The sequence below is a fragment of the Camelus dromedarius genome, chromosome 11 (assembly GCF_036321535.1).
Source record: "Camelus dromedarius isolate mCamDro1 chromosome 11, mCamDro1.pat, whole genome shotgun sequence".
NCBI lineage: Eukaryota > Metazoa > Chordata > Mammalia > Artiodactyla > Camelidae > Camelus > Camelus dromedarius.
Window position 1 is genome coordinate 51,330,607 of NC_087446.1, and position 16,646 is coordinate 51,347,252.

At 42.0% G+C, this 16,646-nt stretch overlaps 1 protein-coding gene across 2 annotated transcripts; it reads right to left on the bottom strand.

Moving 5' to 3' along the window:
- Positions 1–560: 560 nt before the first annotated feature.
- On the bottom strand, positions 561–14,717 carry SLC38A2 (solute carrier family 38 member 2). Of its 2 annotated transcripts, XM_010989557.3 has the most exons (16): positions 14,425–14,717; positions 13,080–13,278; positions 12,708–12,789; positions 12,451–12,566; positions 9,503–9,576; positions 9,312–9,404; positions 9,093–9,183; positions 7,647–7,729; positions 7,196–7,254; positions 6,941–7,105; positions 6,447–6,526; positions 6,231–6,331; positions 5,531–5,655; positions 5,024–5,168; positions 4,813–4,910; positions 561–3,624 (listed from the first exon to the last, which is right to left on the bottom strand). In XM_010989557.3, the coding sequence occupies exons 2-16, from the start codon at positions 13,193–13,195 to the stop codon at positions 3,529–3,531; spliced, it is 1,524 nt and encodes a 507-aa protein (XP_010987859.1). In that variant the 5' UTR covers positions 13,196–13,278; positions 14,425–14,717; the 3' UTR covers positions 561–3,528. The 2 variants fall into 2 exon arrangements, with proteins under 2 accessions (XP_010987859.1, XP_031318573.1); XM_031462713.2 differs by lacking the exons at positions 12,451–12,566; positions 14,425–14,717 and having other exon boundaries at positions 13,080–13,277.
- Positions 14,718–16,646: the final 1,929 nt, after the last annotated feature.

The following is a 16,646-nucleotide window of genomic DNA, read 5'->3' on the forward strand; positions in this document are numbered from 1 at the left end:
GCTTTGGGTATTTCATTTACTAGCCCCAAGCTTTTAAGACTATCAGCGGGCCACACCTGAGCTTCCCGGTGTTATCTTAGTAACCCTCCTCATACCTAGTGTCCTTCAGGTAACCCCAGCTTGTCTGATTCCTCTCCCCCCAGTTTCCTCTGCTGTCCTGCGACTGCTCCAAGGCTGAACTCAGCTCTTCCCCGGGCCCCTTTCCAAGCATCAGAAATCACTTGGATCTTCCTGCAGGGGGGTGGGGGTGCTGGAGGGGGAACCCAGGCTGCTCTCCAGACCTAGGGAACTGGACATAGACACATGCTCCAGAAAGCTGTATTTAAAAAAAAAAAGTTCCCCAGGTGATCCTGAAATGCCATTGAGCATTTTCTTTCCTTCCTCCTCACACTTGGTAAATAAAACCTTTAGGAATGTAAATAGCAAATTGAACTTTTTTCCTGACCGTTTATCATCATAATCACTAGCATTATATAGCCACCTACTAGGTGCTGGATTGCTGTACTGAGAAAACACACCACACACACTTTATCCCATTACCTGAAACAAAACACTGCCACTCAGGATTAAGCATGTATTTATTTTAGTTCAGTTAAAACAAAACATACAATGTTTCATTGAAACGGTGTAGCACTCTGCCAACAAGTCCTACTGGAATTGTTGGCCTCTAACAATAAGGTGGGGATATTTACACTATATACAGAAAGCTTAACACACCCAGGTTCTCAAAGGTCTTTCATGACACTAGATCACATTTCATTTCACTATACTAGATCACATTTTGATTACTACTGCATTTTGAAAATTTAGACCTTATTTAAAAATTTAAATAAGAGATCTGAACTTGCACCAAGTTTTCATGAAAAAATGCAATGTTCAACCGGTCTGTTTATTGCAAATACAATTTAAACAATATTTTCAATTTTTAGTGTTTACACAATTTGTCAATTGAAATCTCTGTACAGGTATTTTGGGGGCAATTTTTATAGATACATAATGTGAATTCATCAAAATGCAGTTAAGAAACTTACAGGAATATATACATTTGAACCCAAGACCCAAACCTGACATTATATACAACCTATTTACAAATACATATGGACAGACAATGTATGTACATAAGATTATCATAAATATTGAAAAATAGGTTAGCTTTAATGGATTAATGTTGTTCTATAAATAACATTACAGTTATAACTGAAACATCCACGGAAGACAGTAATGCAAAATGAGGTGACAAGACAGTGGTTTTAATACTGAAGACTGCTCATTACTGGGAATTCACTGTTTAGGAACCTCCAGGTAGACAAGTTCTTGCTCCAAGAAAATCATGCAATGGAATTAACCCTGGGCAGCTGATTTTGAGCCTCAAACAGCCAGGGGATTGGAGGAGCCTCCCGCATCAATTTGCTGTGAGAAGAGGAATATGTATGTATTTTTTCATTCCTTCCTGGTTGCCATGGTATTTTTCTCCCACACGCAAGGATGTAAACTGTAGAGAACAGCTTTTGGTATTCCCCAGCAAGTCTTAAGATACAAAACCAGCAAATCTTTCCAGGAATTCACGCAGAAGTGCCAACTCTTGGTCTGAACTAGAGTGAGGTTCTGGATTCGGAAGGAGTGCCAAAAGCCCAATTCAATGAAAGCAGCGCTATAGAATCCATCCTCTCACTGCCTTTCGAGATGGTCCCCACTTCCGTTTCCGTAGAAACAAACAAAAACGGACCATTGGTTTCACCCAATGTAGCACTACAGGACGTCTTCCAGTTCCACAAGGGTCTTTGATCACAGACACAGCTCGTCTGTAATTCAGTCACATATAATACAAGAATGCATATAACAAAAGCCATGTCTGCCACATTTCTGGCCCTTGGCTAAAACTAAAAATGCTTGGCTCAGAAGAGCCACCTTAGAGCCAGATGACCAAGTGATGATTCCATTATTTGCTTCCCTCAACCACTAATGGAATTATGTATATTAGATTTCTGACATTACACCTGATGAGCAAAGTACCACATTATTTAATAATATATTCACCATACACCGTGACGTACAATAAAGGTGCTCTTAAAGCCGAGTAATTTTTTCACTTCTAACTGGGGTTGCAATGGAAGGGTGAACATGCAGTCAGACCGACCAGTTCCCTCCGGTTGCACTGGTTTCCCTAGCTAACCATCTGTTGGATGTAAACAAGTGATTCTATGTTGTACAAGAATGAGATGACAATCCAGTGCAAGCGAGGTTTTTAAAAAGCTTACTGCATGAGAAACCCAGTGGCCTATATGAAGAAAACTTCTACCAAGTATCGGTGTAACCTGTGCATTAGACCTCTACTGAAGACAAAACATGAACACAACTAAACCACACATTGTCAAGTAATTCACACTTCCGGTAGCAGATGAGCATTCTGAAAAGCTGTACTCTCTGGATAGGTTTGTTTTGGCCTATAGCCATCGAATGCCCATTCTCCACTGCTGGAAGCAATGCCAAAAAAAGGGCTGGCCCGAAAAAAAAATAAACAAAACAAAACAAAACACACCCGGAGCTGTCAACACAACTCCGGAGGCAGATGCAACTGAATAAACCCTGTTTTACCCAATTGCACTATTTGGTACCTCAAAATTAGTTAATTTACTTCCCACAGAAATGGCAGCATTATCTTCCATTCTAACAGATTGATGCCATAAACATTTCAGTCTAAATGAACCAAACAATTTGCGGACAGAGAAGAAAGAGTGATGAACAGAGTTCATCTGATTTGGTACAGCCACAATCAACCAATCATCCTTTACTGGTGAAGCTGGAATGGAAAAAACTATGCTCCTATTCATGGTAGTTTTTCATTACATCATTTTCTCTAAAAATTATTTTGGGTAAAAAAAGTATTTGGCTTATTATGCCTACAAAAAGGCAAATCATTTCATAATACCAGTATTTGTTAAATAACAATGAATTTTTTTTTTCACGGACTTTACTGACAACCGCTTTTGGATCAAGTTCAAAAAAAGCAATTTTAAAAAAGTAAAATAGTGCTTCTGAGGTCTTTAAATATTTTTGGTACAAAAAAATAATAGTGTTTTTCTCAATGGTTATTTCAATACTTTGCTGTAAATTAAGAAGAATTGTTTCTCACATCGAATGGTTCCATTAGGCACGTTCAAGTAAAATCATAAAATATCCAAGTTAAACAATGACACAGCCAAACATGTGGCTTGATTAAAGTTAAGAGTTCGTCCATTCTCTGGAATGGAATAAAATTGTCACTTCCGTTAACCCGAGACTCGTGGTTTTGTTGTTAATATCCATTTCTATCATACAGAATAGTTTCTTTAAAAAATAAAACCAAACCAAAACAAACAAACAAACAAACAAAAAAAAGAGTTCACTTATTCTGCACTCAGAAGAACCAGCGAGGAATCTGCACTTCAAAAGGAAGTGAAACTGAAAACATTAGGTGAAATTTCATAGTAGTTGAGAGCTGACCCAACACTGGCATCAAATGGACTACTGGAGTTTTAGTGGCGCCAGTTAATGGCCTCCTGGGGCGTTGTGTACCCAATCCAAGACAATCAGGGCCATGCTCCCGGCCATCACCACTATGCCGCTCAACAGGAAAAACAGAGCCTGCAGGGAGCGCAGAGAAAACGGGTCAGCAAGCAACAAAACATATGTCAAACATTCCCCTTTCTACGTTAAAAAACGGGCTTATAATTGCTGAAAGTGTGTATATAGTGTTTCACAGAGCTAGTTTCCCCTTACTAGAAGGTATTTAAACTGTCTGAAGTGACTGATCAAGGGGTAGTCTATATAGTGCAATATAACTGTGTCTTTCAAAATTTCCCTTTTCATTCCTTTGTGGTAAATGAAAAGGTAAGTAATTTTTTTTTTTGGCTAAATAAAGTACTTCATATAACACAATTGGACTGGGATTTTTGCATTTTTTAAAAAGCAAAAAAGCCGTAAGTTACAAAACTAAACCCAAGTTATCTTAAAAATGCAGCCTGGGGTTGCAGGCAGGAGTTAAGTCTACTCCTAAACCTACCCTTCAACTACTGCCACTGTGTGCTCTGAGAGAAACAAGATGACAGTTATTAGTTCATAAACAATTCTAAGCGGGAGGATATAGCTCAAGTGGCAGAGCGCACGCCTAGCATGCACAAGGTCCTGGGTTCAATTCCCAGTACTTCCTCTAAAAGTAAATAAATAAACCTAATTACCTCCCCCCTCAAATAAATAAACAAATAAATACAAACAACTCTAGGACTTCAATCAGACTATAACAGGAGTGGAGAAAAGGGACTGAAAAGCAGCCTTCTCCCTCAATATCCTCACCAGATCATTTACGGTGAACACACACTCTGTAAAGTCAGTTGTTACTACACTTCAAAGTGTATTAATGAACTGCCCCCCAGAGCTTTGCTCTGAAGACGGTTACTGTCTTACCCCACTAAAAACCCCATGTTTTCTCTTTTAGACACTCTAGTCCCGCTTAAGTGCCTGTCACACAGTAGGCAGACCAGCAAACACAGGTTCAACAGTGTGGAAAGTTGACTTGGTAGCTTTACACTCTTCCTGTCTATTCCTCTCTGAAATATCTAATAACTTTCTTGCAATTAACTTCAGCATAGATATTAGATGGCAAACCATCTTTCACCTCCCCTCCTCCCCCAGTCTTTGGTCTGTGAAACACACCATTAAAGATACATTTACTAGAAACTTTAAATGAAATGACATTTGGAAGACTAAAATTAAAGGCAGTTGAGGAATTTCTGGTGTTAGAGTATTATTATTTCTACAGTCATAGCCTCTTACCCCAATCTTTTGTACAGATTTCATAGGTTCTTTCTTCACTAACTTGATATAGAAGGCAGATGGAAGAATAAAAATCAACATAGCAGCTGCAGATGCACCTGTAAAAGAACATTTACCACTCCTTAAGAATTCAATGAATCACTTGATATTAATTTTTTAAACCTTAAAACCCCTGATATTTCAATCAACTTTGATACTTCCGAAAACTTACCAATGAAACCAAAGATATCCCTGATAGTTGGGACAAAGATGACAAGCAAATTGGTAAATGCCAAGATAGACACTGTAATGATACTGTGACGCCACCAGCTGAAGTCCTTTGTTGCACACAGCAAGTGGGTTATGGAACTCCGGATCTGCAAAAATACACAGATAAATAAAAATTACAGTTTTAATTAAAGGAAAAAACAAAACCCAAATGATATGAAATATATCCAAAACAAACAGCTCTTTACATACTAAAAATTGTACCACCTCCTCGTTTCTAAACATCTGAACACTGAAAAATTATTTTGTATCTTCAGTTATGGAAAAAAAAAAGTCCCAGGATGTTTACAAAATCTACAAAACATTCAAAAAAAAAAAAAAGCCCCTTCATAAACTACCATCAACTTGATATTGTGGTAGCAGGGTTTCCCTTCTCCCGGAAGAGGAAGATCTCACAGATCTGCACCTTTGACAACTTTTTCCTACTGAAAGGAGAGCAGGTGACACTCACCGGGAAAATAACCACAGGGACTGTCAGGGTGACAGCCACCAGCACAGCCAAGCGGACAATGAGAAGAAGAATGTCAGTTCCCACGACAGAAGAGTAGGTGTGAAGCAGTTCTGACTCAACGTGTCCTGCAGAGGAAGACAAAAAAAAAAGCTTCAAGTGCGCTGTTCTCTCTGGAGAGTAGTTAGAAAACCTAACTCACAGCATAATATACACCAAAGTGATTAGCTACTCACAAAACAACTATAAACTAAGAGGCTAATAAGATTAATTTGGAATTAGGGTTAATGCAATTAAAAGAACATTGAAAGAAATTTTTTTTCTAAATACCAAGTAGAGATTTAGCCACATGACCCCCATTAAAAACAACAGGAGCTAAATAGCTAAATCCCATGGTTTGGCTTACAGTTTGTGTGTGTTATGTAATCTGAAGGGGATGGGAGAGGAGACAGTCAGGATGAACCTAGATGCAAGCATATCACATAAAAATGCTGTCAAACGGCTACCGGTGTCGCTTTGAAACTGAGTCCTAGAACTCGGATTCAGTATGTACTACAGGAAGTTCTTCAAGCTCTAAATTCAATGTCTCATCACAAGTATGGAATATATCAAAGACTGAGTCTTTAAAGTGTCAGAACTATATCTACAGAAGTATCCCTTTCATTTCACTGGGTGTTCTTTCTGTGAACTAGACATTATTTACCGTAAAATGTCAGGTATCCAAAGAGGGCGGCGAGCAGGTACATGAGAAACATGGCAAAAAATGAAATCTTGGACACGTTCATCATTCTTCTACGGCTGCGGCTATGGGAATCCAAAGGAAAATACAGACATACATTTTAGCTTAGTTACAGCAACAGTCTAATCTTTTATCCCATTTCTTCCAATAAATTTATATAAAAGTTGGTAAATTACTCACCCTTTCAGCTCTTCATAAATGGGAAGAATAGCAGGATGACAGACAAATGAAAAGGTCAGAATGGGCACAGCATAGACAGTCTGCAAAAAGAAAAAAAAAAAAAAACTTACTTAATACCCTGAAGTAACTCATGTGTTGTCACAGTTCTGCAACTTAGATTTTATATTCATTTATCTCAGGATCAAAGCCAAAAATGTTTTCTTACATATCCGCTCCCACCCTTCTAATCTGTTCACTAAGTGTGATCGATACCCTCACTTCTCAACGTGTCAGTTACTAACATCATGTGATCATTTCATTCCTCAGTCTATTTCAAGACACAGACCAACACTTTCCCCTCAGTCCTCCATACTTAGCTAACCATGTTTCCTCAAGAACAGTTACTACCTCATCTCCCTTCACCTGGGGAGTGATTTAACATTTCCAGTGGCTATTTTCCCTGTCTTCTTCCCGAAAATCTTCCTTTTGAGAAAATGAAGATTACATTTAGTTACCTGTGAGTTGAAGATAAAGTAACGTGGTCGGCAGGAATCTTCAGTCATGTTAAATGCCAAGCCAGGTGCAACAGCTGTTGGCTGCAGTAAGGTGCTGTTTACTGTTTCATTCATTATCAGAGCAACTTCCACAGGACAAGGAATTTGAAATTTCTTGAAAATCACCTGAAAACATATTTTGCATTTGTGAGACTGAATGATGTGACAGCTTATTTTAAAAAAAAAACTCTAGCTTTTAAGAAAAACGGTACCCACCACAATCAGAAAGAACATCATACACAACAAGGAAAGGCCACTGGTGTACCCCAGATATCCTGTAACAGGAGGGAAAGTCGGGGTGAGTGTAACAAAACAGATTTAGGGCAAATCTAACTCGCTTCTGCTTGCAAGACTTCAGTGTGGACACAGCATCAAATTTCTAATTCTTATACAGTCAGGTGTAAAATTGCTTAAAAACACTTGTTAATATCTAAAACAATAAAAACTATCTGTATTTTTATAAAGCACAAGGTATTATAAATGTCAATAAGATATTTTGGCCCTTTGGTGAGTATTCTGCTAGGATCTTCAAAGCCTTAAGGTTTGAGTGTGACAACTCCCAAAGGCATGTTTTTGGGGCTCTTCGGCCCTCATCAATGTCTACTAACAGGATGCCAACTAGCTGGTGAGGCTCACTTCAATCCTCTTTAGAGACGGGTCTGCTTACCTAAATTTCTCAGCAGTGACAATGGAAGAATGAGCACCAATGACACCAGTAGAACCAAATAGTCACCGTTCAGATACCACAATCTGAATTAAAGGAAAGAAAAACAGATCAGCACCAGCCACAAATACCCTCAGAATATCATACACAAACTTCTCACAAGACTCATTTTATATATTTTTTTGAAAAGAAGACAGGTTTGAAACGAGTATGGCTAATTCACACAGACAGGACAGATTCCTGTGCACTCAGGTTAGAAATGGGGTATGAAACAGTGTTTAACTTCTGTCCCACTGTTTGCTCTGGGAAGGCTGCCAGCCGATTCATAACATTAAATGCTTCTTAAAGGCTTGACACTAACATAGGGAACAAAGCGGCATTGTTAAGCCTGTAATCTTATCTTTTAAGTATTTTTACAGGATTGTACACCAACTATGTCATAGCTTTAGCTCACATTTTTAAATGCTGGAAACAAGTAAATTTTTTAAAAAGTATCTTTCAGACATTTGTTAGCAAGTGTACTTATTGAACATTTCAACAAGGAAATTTTTTCATACTTCGATAAAATACACAGGCAAAAACATAGCAAAACCCAACCCTCCCGCCACCAAAACAAGAACTTATTCCAGGTTGTCAAGAGTATGTTGTGACACCTTGACCCACCTTGAGTCCAAAAACAATAAAAAAGACCCCGTGTGAACTCAAAGAAAATGTCACGCATCCCTCCTAGGAGCTCTAGCAATGCCTTTTCCTTTTTAGGTCAACTGAAGTTTTACATTGCTACTTTTCAAAGTCTAGTCGCCCTGTCAGTTCCACTCAGTTCAGTGTAGCAACAAAGACCCCTCACAGAAACCTGATGCTTAAAGATCAGCTTATTAAATTTCAAAAGCCACGGAGATAATTATTTTTGAGATAATGAGCTGCATGTAAGTTGGGAAGTAAATTATGCCTCCTCGTGTCTACTTGAGATAAAAACCTGTTAGTCCACTGGATGAAAACTTTGCTAGAAGGGTAAGGTTTATATAGCATGGTCATATGTTTTCTGATATTCTGCATTTCAAATAGATTAAGTTTCGAATTTACAAAAAACCAGACAGGAACTGATTTTTACTGTAACTGAAAGCTTCAATCCTAACTTAGGTCGGGCTGTGTGTTACTCAGCTGTAACTCCTCGGGACAGTAAACATAGAAAAGGTGAGTAGTTCTAGAAAACCTGTGTTCACACGCAGGTTAGATGATTAGTTATCCAGTTAGAAGATGAGCTCCTATCTTCGGCCTTTCATTCTCAAAAGTTCAAATCAGTTTATGGGGAACTTCTTGGTCAGTTTCAATAGGAACATTTACCAAAAATAATTTACTAGTAATCATTTTGTATCCAACTTTGATAAAATGTATCTAACCATTTTCGACTATAATTGTTTCTTATGAGCAACCTTACTTAGCACCTACCCAGTTGTATCTTCATGTTCATTAATGTTCATTAATGCCTTGATCACCAAAGGTAACTCATATTTCACTATGAAGAGGTAGCTTGACATAGCTGGAGGAAAACAAAATTATACCATTACAAGTGCAAAATGTGGCATGTGACACCAAAAGCAATGTGTCACCACTCTCTGCTACATAAAGAGCAAAAAAGTCTACCCAAATCGTCTTAAAAATTCTTACCTCCAATGTTCTGCATTGTAATCGATCCAGAGGCTGCAAGCTTTCCAACCAATCCAAATGCCTTATGTCCCAGCTGTTCATATAATAAAGACCCTACAATTGAAATACAGAAGCAAGAAGTGTTTTAAAAGAGGGGAAAAAAAAAATCATGATAGACAGTTGTTTTAGCAATAACAAGAATGCTACTATACCTCCTTCATTGGCAGTCTTCAAAAGGAGATGAACAGAATACAGGGAAAATATTGACACAAATGTCAAGAGAATTCTGGTAAGAGAAGGAAAAGGCACAGGGTTATAAACAAGCACATCTATATTTGAAGATGACTTTTTTTGGTTTTAGTTAAACATTAAATACGAAACTTCTAATATTTTGAGGCCAGATAGAAAGCCCCCAAGAATGATGTTTACTCTCCTGGCTAGACTGTCAACAAGTTCTCTTACCTGGCACTAAACATCTGCATTGTGTCTCAGGGAATAGCTCTACTGGCTAAGCAGAGGGTTCACCCACTGAACCAAAGGTGCTGGGATAGTTACAAGACTTATATTCTGACTCTGGCACCATAACAACCAGCTGTGTACTTGCCACTTCTCTGCACTAATAGCTCCTTTCATATGTAAAATGGGTTTAACACCCACCAATAAGCCCAGCCTACAAGGTACTTGTGAAATCCATCGGAAACAGGTTCATGAAAGATCCTAAAACCACTTGGACCATATAGACAAGAGGATTGGGATTATAAATTAACAAGGGGGAAAAGATACTCTAGTGTCAGACACAAGCTTTACAAACACGTTCTGGTGTAAATCAGAGAAGTAACCACAGTGACGATATACTACATTGCACCCCATGGTATGGAACACAGGCCCAGCAGTGTCACAAAAGTAAACAATGCCTGCTGGAACAAGCAGGCTCTCAGTCAGACTGTCTGGGTTGTCCCCTCCTTCAGTCCTTTTACTTGGATGAAACAGGAGGAAAAAAAAAAAAAAAACAACAGAAAACACAGGGACTAAAGGTTCCCTACTAAGCCACTAAATTTTCCTTTGGGGCATGTGTTCTCCCTCATTCCAGCTTTACTTTCCTCCCCTGAGGCAAACCAGGAAAAATATAATTTTTTTTTATTAAAAGGAGCAAAAAAAAATCAAAATCAGGGAAACTCATAGAAAACTCTGCAAAGACAGTTACATTTTAAAAATTCTATACCGGCAAACTGAATACAGTATCATGTAAGGTCTGGCAAAGAAACTGATGTCTGTTAATTAAGTAGAGGTGGTGGCATTAAGCTGCCATTCTAATGCCAAAAGTTTTATGGGGCCTAGTCTGCGGTAGAAATGATACCATCAGACTCACCTGACTAGACAAAAAAGCTGATGGCCCAATCCAAAACAATGTTCAAAGTATGCAGACAAATTCAGTCCTTTCTCTTACATGGAAAGGACAACAAGGGATGGACAACCCCTTGAGGTCATTTTCAACCTCACAACCCCTTGAGGTCATTTTCAACCCCAAAATTAATTCTACTTAATAGGGTTAGGCACTAAGGTGTTTAACCAGACCATGGTAGCCATGTGGCTTCTGGATTATTTACCTCTAAATATACCTTGAAAAATACCGATGGATTTAAAAACTCACTTTAGCACTCTTGGTATTATTTAACAATTTATTAAAACGGTTAATCATCAAACATACAGACTCTATTCAAGTAAAAATCAACTTCAAAAGTGCAAGGGTAAGATATCAGAATTTTGCTTTCTCTTAGGAACAAAGGTGCCCTTTTATCTTATGTAAATTCTGCACCATAACCACAGTGGCAGCATTTTAAAACTGCCTCCAGATTTTATACTAAGAGTTAGGAAGGATTTTCAAATATTTAACAATGATGTCATTCAAGTACTCCATTAAAAACTTTGAAATTTTAGGGTCCTTTCTATGTAAATTTCTGGTCCTTCTCTTAGACCTCAAAAAGCCTCAAGCAAGCTTCCAATGCTCAAAAAGCCATGCTTAACTTTAGTGTGGAATTTCACCACAAAGCAGGCCTGTGCAAAGGTCTGCTTTTCTTTCCATGAACACTCTATTCTTGCTGGAGGAAATAACTTGAGTAGAAAGCACCAGTCAGATAACTAAAACACATCTGTACCAAGGAGGCAACTCCATGGGACATGAATGTGTGGTTTCTTGGTCTGCACAATAAATCACACTGTCTTCCATAGAAAGTTCCTTAGCCAGGAGCACACAGTCTCAGTACCTAAGATACACACATCATTGGAAATGCATACTCAAATTCACATATGTTTTTCTTTTATGCTTTTTTTCCTGAAAATAAGGTCCATACTTTCCTTTTACATTCTCCCAGCATCAGTGACCCCAAAATGGTTAAGAACAGTTAAGAATCACTGTTCTAAAGTCTCCTATAGCTCTAAAATTCTATTCTAGGTATTTATGCTGGAAAGCACAGGAGTTACTAATTCTAACTGGACAACTGGGGGGAGGGGAACCAATCAAAAGCAGGTACTTTGCTGTGGCAATCACAGACCTGGAAGAAATAAATGTTAAAAATAATAATAAATTTTAAAAAATCACATAAGGGTAGCTTTTCAGTGTTCAGAAAATTAAGACTCATTTTCCTAAAACAAACATGTTCCAGGTTAGGCAAATACCACCACACCCTATATATTAAAAAAAAAAAATTAGTTGTTTTTCCTTATGTACTTAAGAGGCCACAGGTCCTTGGGAAGACTTGACAATTTACTGAACTGATTTGGAGGTACTATGATTTTTAATATTAATAGTTCTTGCTTCAGATTTTGCCACAACAAAAATTCTAACTGCCCTGGATTTATCAATAGTTCTTTTTTAATATCCAATTCCTGTTGAACTTTAACTATTCCCGTCAACTTAAAGACTTTCGGCTTAATTTCCATTTTAAATGTTGTCCTAATTTTTCCTGCTTGATTTGCTTTTTTGATGTCATGCAATTATGTAGAATAAAAAGGCTTTTGGATTTCTCATATTTTATATTTTAAGCAAATGAGTTTTAACTTAACTACTTCAACTGTAAATTCAGTCTCTGGAGCCAAAATATATGTGGTATTATCATATTAACTGCCCTGCATGGCAGACTCACTACTTACACATACTTACATAAAAAGAGCAATTCCAGTATTAGCCATGGCATAAGAAAGCCCAAGGATTCCACTGCCCACAATCGCATTGCTCAGATTAAATACTGACATTCCAAAGGAAGTAGTACCTGGATGCTACATAGAGGGAAAACGATAACCAAACATATAATAATTAAATGGAGAAAACCAGCTTCGGGCAAGTTAGATTTGAAATCTAAAAGTAAAACTATTCTTTTACTCCATAAAGCCACAGAGACACAAATTATTTTAACTTACAAAGTCTGTTTCATACTTCTTCTTCCCCAAATTTGATTCAAGTAAAAAGTTCTGGTTTTCAGGATCTACATCTGCATAATGGCTGCAAAAAAGAAAAAAAAATTCCTAAATTGAATTGGAAAATACAAAGGAATTCGTTAATACAAAAGCCCCCCTTCCCCATTTAGTTATCACACATCTTTATTTAAAGGCATATTAAGTAGGAGTCGACTTTCACATCACGTCACTGCAATAAGAAAAGCGGATAGTCTTCCAGCGATTACACACACTCCAAACGCTAAAGTAAACTGAAGCAACAAAAGCAGAGTCCTAGGTAAAAAACCCCCCGGCGCACACAGCAGGTTTTAAAAAAAAGTGCACAACTTCTCCCACCTTTTCAGAGCAGCTTGCTTGGTGGGGTAGGAGTAGTTGAAGTCGCTGTTGGAACTGTAGCTGCTGCTGTCCTCATCTGGGGAAATATTGAACCTTCCCATTTCGGCTTTCTTCATGTTGGGCAACGGGAGGACTCAGGCTTAGAGACTGTGACGCTGGGTTCCTTTTGTCCTTGGCGATGCACGGCCCGCGCAGCTGCCTGCGAAGGTAGAGGCGGCGCGTCAGGACTGCAGCGCCCGCCCGCCCGGGTCACGTGACGCCTCCGGGCGGCGCAGCGCGGCTGATTCATCCCCGGCCAGGCGAGTGGAAAAGTACCAGCAGAGCGAGAGGGGCGGGGGCGCGCCGAGGGGCGGAAAAGTACAGACCGCGGAGCCGCGGAGAACAAAGATGGTCCCGCCGCAGCACTGCGCCCGCGGGGGCCCGCGCCCCCCGGACCCCGAGGCGCCTCTCCAGCAGAATTTAATGTTTCGTTCTCTCCATTATCCCAAGTTTCACGGGAAGGGTGCAGGGAGGGGGGGATCTGTTTGGCTTTTCCCGCAGCCTCCTTGGTCGTGCACAGGCACGCAGGGCACACATCCCACCCAGGCACTGGCTAGGTGTGCATGCAACCCAAGAGGCACAGCTCCTAGTTTCTAGCATTTGCAGTAGCAGTGCCACTGTTTTCCCGTCCCGAGCCCCCAGATGGGGAGATGCCTCTGCGGCAGACAGACTCGAAGGGGGCGGAAAGGGCTGACACGAAACCTTCTCTCTAAGAAGGGGAGATCGCCCGTTCCCGGGCGCGCAAAGGTGCTCAGGGTTTGTTTACACGCGCACGCCCGTGCCCTCGAGCACACCAGTCCACAGGCATTTGGCTCACGAGCGCTTAGCCCGGCCGGCCCCTCCTATGCCCGGAAAGGAAACTGATGCAATATTGATCGCCGATTGTCAAACGTTCCCGGTCTGTCTTCCCCATTCGTGGCCTCCGCTACACTAGAAGCCCGAACCCACCTCCACTGCCCCCAAATTCCGGGACCCTTGGATGTAATTTTCATTAATGCAAACCAGTCACAAGACTCGTCGCAGCGGAGTCGCGGGTCCGGCTGGCTCCCCTCCCCCTAACGGGAAGATGCGGCTCCGCTCCGGGCGGGCACAAGGCCCCCGCGCTGCGCCCCTCCCCCGCCCAGAGGAGGGCGGCGACCCCGGTGCCGGCCCGCGTCAAAGGCTGCCCCGCAGACAGAAAACGGCGCCCCCTCCCCGGGAGGAACCTACCCCGGCAGCTGCCTTCCCGCCGCGGCCCCTCCCGGATGCCCCTCCCCCACTCTGGCCCAGGTCCCCCGCCCTTTGCAGACACCCCCGCGCGCGTTACCTCGGTGGTCTCGGCTCCTGTCTCCAGGAAACAACACGCAAACGCCTTCGGTGAGTTTTTGTCGGTTAAACAAAAATTGTGAAAAAACAAAAACAAAACCCCCAAACCCAACAATAGGCAGGAAAATGATTTTAATTTAAAAAGGAAATGGCAAGTTGCCCAATCGTCCGGCGTCTGCCCTCTGGAGAGGAACCCGCGAGTGTGTGGGAACGCGTGGTCGGGCTGCTCGCGGCGGTGTGAGGAAGGCTCTCCGGGACGGCGGCGTCGTGCGGCTCTGGAGCCGCCGCGCGAGCGGCGGGTTATAGCGGCCGCCCGGGAAGACGCGTCAGTGGGCGGGGCCCCAGCCTCCGGGTGCCTGCTCTTTGTGTATCAACACCACCTGGGCTCCGCCCCCGGCCCGCCCTGCCCGTAGGCCCCGCCCCGCCGCGCCCGCGCCCCTCCCCCGCGGCGGACTCGGGCGGCCCCGCCCCGCCCGCCAGCCCCCAATGCCACCCCACCCCACCCCGCGCGGGCAAATCCCGCTCGGCCGCCTCCTGGTCCTCCCGGAAAGACCCCCTCGGTCGGTTCCTTTCAGTCCGGACGGGTGCCCTAGACATGCGGCTATCTTTAAGGACGCTTCTCCATCAAATTCCCTTCTGTCCGAGTTACCAACAGGCTTTGCTTTCTCCTCGAGGCTTTTTGGGGACACATTACGCCCACCCAATCGTTTTCTGCCTATTATTTTTGTGATTTACATGGGGATTTTCTCTCGCAAACTTGGGCCAACGCAGCAACGTTGTCTCCGTGGTAGATTTCTGTTCTCGTTCTTCTTTCCTAGACCTGCTTTCACCCTTCAAAACTAGCCTGGTTAGGTCGGTCGGCAGCTCCATTTAGGGAAATCTTTTTTTGTATGGACACGGAAAACCCTATTAAGGTTAAAGCTACATCCTGCCCAGCAAGCCAGACTCCTTAAAAGGGGTCCCTAATAGGGGACCCGGCTCTTGCGACGAGGTGTAGGAACCCCGTCTTCCTCGCACTCATTCCACCCCCCACCCCAATCTGAGAGCTGTCCTCGCCCTCCCCGCCTTCCTTTCCCTGTCTGTGCAGAGGCGCTGCCTCGGTTGGAATGCTGGTCCTCCCCTTCCAGTGGTGATGCGGTCTTGCTGAGCCAGGCAACTAGGGGGCCCCTTCGCTGTGGAATACTTGGTGCTGCCGGAAAGGCTGAAAACAAAGGCCTCTTAGGAGAAAGAATTGTTGGTTGAACGAATGAATAAACAAACGATTTGACCTACTGCTCTCTTCCTTTTGGGGGCGTGGGAGAGACTGGGCAGGGTTGGGTGTGATCACAATTTTTGCTTTCAATGTTTTCCTGAGGAAATCTGTACAACTGTCTATTTCCGTGGCACATGAGGATGCGGGTGCCCTGGGCCTACACCAGTATTCAGGATTGCCAAGGGAGGACCCGATTTCCCCTTTGCACTCCTTTGTATCCCACCCCTTCAACTGGTCAGACCAGTCTCACCTAAACAATGCTCTGTCTTGCTTTAGTGTCCAACTTCCCTTCCCCATCACTCAAGGCTTGGTCACTGAGCCTCAGGAAAGCCTCCCTCCGCCTTAATCCCTCCCTCCATACCCCTCTTTTTGCAGAAACTGTTTTCTAAGGAGTGTGGTGCAGGACTTTTTAAAACCTGTACTAAAAATCGTTCAAGTTTGTAGTCTTGCCCTACCAGGGAGACTGAGAGCTCCCTAAGGCAAATTTGGCACTTGATACACAATTGGGGCAGAAAAAAACCACTTTTTTTTCCTTTTCTTCCACATACATTCCTTAACAACACCAATCAACTCTTCTTTCTCGTATGGAGAGCAACCTCAGTGGTGGGTTAGAGAGGACTTCCTGGAAGTTCCTTTTCATCAGGTTTCAACTGATGAAAATCAAAAGGACAAGTCACTTCTTCATCCAGGTTAGTCCCCTGCATGATCAGAGGTGTACTTACGGTTGTCAAGTCCTACTCTCACAACTAGTTCTTTCCTGTTTGATTTTTTGGTGGTTTGTATTGCAATGCATGCTTAAAAAAATCTGCAAAATTGAGGGTGTGTGTGTGTTTGTGTGTGTTGGGGGACAGGGCTGTAATCTTGTTCTGAATTCTGTAATGACAAGAACGTGAACAAAAAACAAAGAGGGTGAAGTATTGAAACACCGATTTTTCTATTGCCAGTGTGATTCCTGTTTTCAAAGGCCAGTC